This window comes from Crocodylus porosus, unplaced genomic scaffold, assembly GCF_001723895.1.
Source record: "Crocodylus porosus isolate Cpor-Errol unplaced genomic scaffold, CroPor_comp1, whole genome shotgun sequence".
Classification (NCBI taxonomy): domain Eukaryota; kingdom Metazoa; phylum Chordata; order Crocodylia; family Crocodylidae; genus Crocodylus; species Crocodylus porosus.
In genome coordinates, this window is record NW_017728886.1 from 25400429 (window position 1) to 25405697 (window position 5269).

Sequence of the window (5269 nt, forward strand, 5' to 3'; positions counted from 1 at the left end):
CGAGCCATAGTTTTGCCCCACCCTGGCTGGACAGCACCTACCCCAGCTCCACTCCCCTCCCCCCACCACCGCAGGGATCATTGATCTGCACCCCCCCTCCCCTTCAACCACAACCGATTTACCAGCTGTATGCAGCTGTATTGGAAATTGGATCAGTATCGGCTGATATGCCTCCTTAATAATCGGCTATCGGTATCGGCTTCCAAAATCTCAATCAGTGCACCCATAAGCTTTACTTAAATTCATGGTATGGAAAGTGCTAATGACTGGGTTTTAGTTTCTTTTCCGAGTTCAGCTGAGAGTTGAATGGTCCTTATTTCCTCTCAAGTTCATTTTAAAAGTTTTCCTACTCTGTTTATGTGTGCAGTCTCTTTAGTACTTGCCAAAATGCATCTTAAGCAAAACAGCAGGGACAGGTCTTCCATCTGTTCCCTTTTACATCTTCTGTATGATTTATAGTAGAGTCAAGATTTGTTTTGACCATATCTTCCAGTAAGTTACAAGTTTATTAATATTAATGGTGAGAAATCAAATTTTGCTTAGCATTCAGAGCTAGCAGTCAGAGGATTGATGCAGGTAATTTTGCAATATAATGTAAAATCCTCAATCTGTGTGCTCCCCTGCTTTTCAAAAAACCATTGCGAAAAGTAGATACTTTGGAAATTGGATCTTCACAAGAGACAAAAACATAAATGAGAATCTCCACTGTCGTAGACCTTGAAGAAAGAACTGAGGGGTTGTTCTAAATAGTCTCAAATGCCCAAAAGAGTAATTTGACATTTACTGAGATTACGTCAGAATACACTTTTGTTCATTTTGCTTGTGTCCTAAGTTGTTTTTCCAAAAACATCAGTATTCTGCACCTTACAGCTGTAATGTTAACACTCCTTACAATGTCTAAGTATTCTGCTACTTTTAACTCTGGGTTAAAAAGCAGTCTTGATATAACATGTATACCCAGCATGATCACAAATGATTGTGTAGTCAGCCAGATCAAAATAAACCTTACAGTGGAGCAAGAACAGCAGAGAGCTGAGGCCAATATGAAAGAAAATGGGAAGTAGTAATCAGCTGTTTAAAAATTAGGGTTGCCCACACAATATTACTAACTGTCTTACTCTGCACTATTAAAGTGTAAAGTGGCATGTCTACAAAACTAATCTGACTCTTATCAAACTTTGTGACAAGTGGCTAGAAAATGGAAAGAAATATTTTCCACCAGTAACAAGAAGGAAGTCTCTCTTGCATGTTATACCACCACTGAAAATCTGTGGGGAAATATCACATAAAGCTTTTCAATGCAGAATCATCACAGACAGTATTAGAGAAAACATTAATGGTTTTTCTCCCCCCATTTGGTTTACTTTGATCTTCAGAAATTTCGTATTTTTTTTTTCTTTTTGATGCATAATTAATACGTAGCTCACAAATCCAAAACTGTGATTTCTGTTATGCCCTCAAGACACAGTCGGCCTTAGATTGCAGGAAAATTAACAAAAATAGTTAAAAAATTAATACTATATCTGTTAAATAATTTACATATTAAAGTCATTTCATCTTTTTGGTTACCAACTAAGCACAGGCATAATTCTTATTTATAGTTGGGACAAATACCCAAGAATACCCCAGGCAAAATTAATATCCAGAACCTGATTTTATTTTGACGATACAGGTGAATTTGTAAAACACTGTTGAGACAGCCTCCAGTAAGTTCTTCTTCTTAGGAAAATGAAAGCATCATTGTACAGCATGGTGGTATTGTTAAGACTCTGCTTTAATAAACATGTCCACGTCAACTTAGTATGATTTCATTCTATAAACCTTATAGGAGCACCTCCTTCAACAAACAGTTATATCAGTATCTCATTATGTTATCTTTGCTTTAAACCACAGTGCATAGTCCATGACTCACAATATGAAATGCTATACTGGAAAGAAAAAAATGTAATTGAAGAATGAGCAGTGCTGCTGTTCAAAAGAGTAACTTTTTGTATTATCTGTCTTCACTTTTTAGGATTCTCCATCTGCTTCCAAGACAAGCTTCCCTGAAAATGAGTCATCTCCTTCTTCACCAAAGCACCAAGCCACCGTCAGTATTGAAGTTATTTCACAATATATACTGTAATGACTGGGCAGCTAGTGAACAAAATAGTTTGAGAGCAAGTCATGGGGTTTAAGTCTTGCCAATCTGGCCTAAAGAAGTCAGAGATCTGGGTTGCAGGCCCTCTGTCTGAGGGTGTTTCATACCTAGGTCTCCCATCTCCCAGGAAAGTGCTGTAACCATTAGGGCTGTAGGCTGGGTTTTGGATGGGTGGAGTTTCCACTCTTCTTGCAGCTGATCTACTGCTTAGAAAGGAATACAAAACTAATGAGGAAGAAGAAGCAGTGGGGAACCTCTCTTCAGTAATTAAGACAGACACATGCACACATTCCTGCTCTGGGTGAGGGAAGATCTGGAGCCTGGCCTTTGTTCCACAGATTATTTATATATTTTTACATTTGAAAGTTATCCAGCAAATATTGGGATCTGAGACTGAAACCCAGGACTCCTCTAAAAAAAGGTCTAGGGATGCCTATTAGACTAGGCCTTAAGGGGTTTTGGTATTAAGATGCCCAGTTTGTGAATCCTAAATTATACTGAGCTACTCGGCATTTTGAAAGCAATGTTGTATATATACAGTCGCAGAACTTTGTGTTTCAAGATTTCTGGAAAAAAACTAGTGTATTTGGTCTCTCAATGTTCAAATAACTAGGGTTTTTATAGATTTTTTTTTATTATTATTATTATTTTTGTTTTTTTAACCTGGACTAAGGTGCCTAAATTCTGCATTCTGGTCACAAATACTTTTTTTTTTTGGTGATCTGGCCCCTAGTGTGAGTGAGGAACATCCCTTCTGCTGTAGTATTTTTAAGCACGGGAAGTATAACTAATTTTTTATGCTCACCAATGGAACATCAATTTTCTCATCTTTCTGGTCTATTAATAGATATTGGTTTTAGGTGAAATTTTAAATAATTTATGAAACAATATGAACTTTAGTTCTGGAATGTGAAAAACATTGAGGAGTTCCTTAAAAAAAAATCCATATATTATAGCATCAGGAATTGTTGATGCATGATTTTAATGATCTGTTGGTATGTGTTTTGGGAGCATGAAGGTACCATTTTTTCTCATCTTTCACAGTGCACCAGTGTATAGATTGAAAACCCTGCTATTCATTTACAGTAATCTATTCTATGCTGCTTATTTTATGAATTTTTAGATTACTGTGAATATAGGCAGATTTTCCTTAGTGTATTTCCTAAGTTTCTCTCAACAAGTAAATCTTCTGTCTTTGTGCACAAGCAAATACTGCTGCTTATTTTACTTCAGATGTTTTAAATATGGCACAGTTTTTAAGGTATTATAATTATCTTTAGTAAATAATGCACTGCTTGTCTTAGACAACAGAAAAATGCTGGTTCTCCAGCAAATTCAGTATTTTCCTCTGTTTTGTTCAGGTTTGCACATCCACAAAGAAAGCTTTTTAAATCTTTTTGCATTGCTTGAGCCTTAATTCATTTTTCCTTGCTATTTTCCAGTGGGACTTCACATTAGCACTCCCCTTTTCCCCTGATTAATCAGACCTTTGTTTTATTTATTTGCTGCTGGGGAGAATTCTTCCTATTGGTAAGATTGATATCTGTGTTGTCCAGGCATATCTATGGTGGATGCAGATAGTGAGTTTTTATGTGTTACTAATAATTTACTATGAATAATTAGTGATAGCATGTGTCAGCATGCTGTAGTAACATTGAAAAAGCAGAGGAAGATACTCTGAGGAATTCCACCTGAATGTTAAAGCCTTAGAAGGTTTATTTGCAGTTTACATGAATATTAGCTATTATTTGTCATAGAACACTAATGACATGACAAAGAATAGGCTAATTGCCGGGGGGGGGGGGGTTGTAAACCATTTTCTCATCCAAACCAAAACAGTGCTGGAAAAAGTCATTTTTCCATAGATGTCTCAACTAAAAGGAAAAATTGTTGAAATGTCCCGTTTTCCACATTTTGTAAATGAAAAATTCTGTTTTCCTACTTTGAAATTACTTCATTTAAAATTTGATTTAATCATAAGTTTGTGCATGTATCTGTTTAATATATAGATATATATCTATTTATATAGATATACTGTATATCTAGATAGCTATATATCTTTATACCATCCCTGAGATTTCAAGAAAAACTCCCCATCTCTCAAGTCAGGCAAAAGCAACAGTCTTGGAAGTTTTAAAACAGCAACACCTACCAAAATTTCAGTTAAGACCAAGGCGTTTTAAAAATATATTTATATTTATATTTGTATTTATATTATATTTGCTGTTTGAAAACTTCCAAGACTTTTTTGCTTTTGCCTGACTGTAGAGATGGGGAGCTTTTCTTGAAACCTGAGGGATTTTTCTGTGCAAGGAAGTTATGCTACTGCTAGGCAGAAAACTGTAGTTCAGTGGATTAACAGAAATCAAGTTGGGTCAAGACTGTCCATAGACTGTGTCATATTTATCTTAAATTGTTGTTGCATCTTTGAGTAAAATAAGCATTATTCGAAGGATCTATGAATAAATCCTACCAGCCTCACACAATCAAAAATGATAAAACAAAACAAAAGGTCTGGAAGACGGGTTTAGTCCTGTCCCTTGTTTCATATATGTAAACCATTCCAGCCAAGTCAGCCAAGTACTTGTCTATCCTGCACTTAATATCTCTCAAATATGGGGATTCCTTAGATGTTCCAGTGCGTGATCATCTTACAGTTAGAAAGCTCTTCCAAATATGCAAGCTAAAATTTCTCTTGTTGCAGTTCAGAATTTGCTTCTTTTCCTGTCACCTGTTGAGACATCAAATAGGTGATCATCACTCTTTGTTTGTATTTGAAGACTTATCAAGTCCTCCTCTCAGATGTCTCAATAAATAATCTTTCAACCCATCCATGAATGTAGATAGTATAGGTAGTAACACCCCAAAAATTTTATCTGAGATAGAATCCTTGTGGATAGAAATTCTGTGCTTGAATAAAAAGAACATACCATGTTTATGCAAATCTCAGATGATGATAAATGTAATATAACTCCCCAATAATTAGAATCTATACATGGAAAATTTATAAACTTGTTATAATTTTCCGTGTATAGAATCCAAGTATTGGAGGGTTGTCTTTAATTTATCCCTTCCAACTGCTGCATAGGGGCAGGTAGGAGGTCAAACAGCTTGTCCCCTGCCTCTCCT

General features: G+C 35.8%; 1 protein-coding gene across 6 annotated transcripts in view; it reads left to right on the plus strand.

The window, feature by feature from the left end:
- ARHGAP12 (Rho GTPase activating protein 12) overlaps positions 1–5269 on the plus strand; it is a 128391-nt gene that overhangs the window by 87021 nt on the left and 36101 nt on the right. For all 6 annotated transcript variants that reach the window (XM_019531085.1, XM_019531111.1, XM_019531120.1 and 3 more), the window contains one exon: positions 2015–2089. In XM_019531085.1, coding sequence (XP_019386630.1) covers positions 2015–2089 — 75 coding nt within the window. The remainder of the gene's footprint in view (positions 1–2014; positions 2090–5269) is intronic.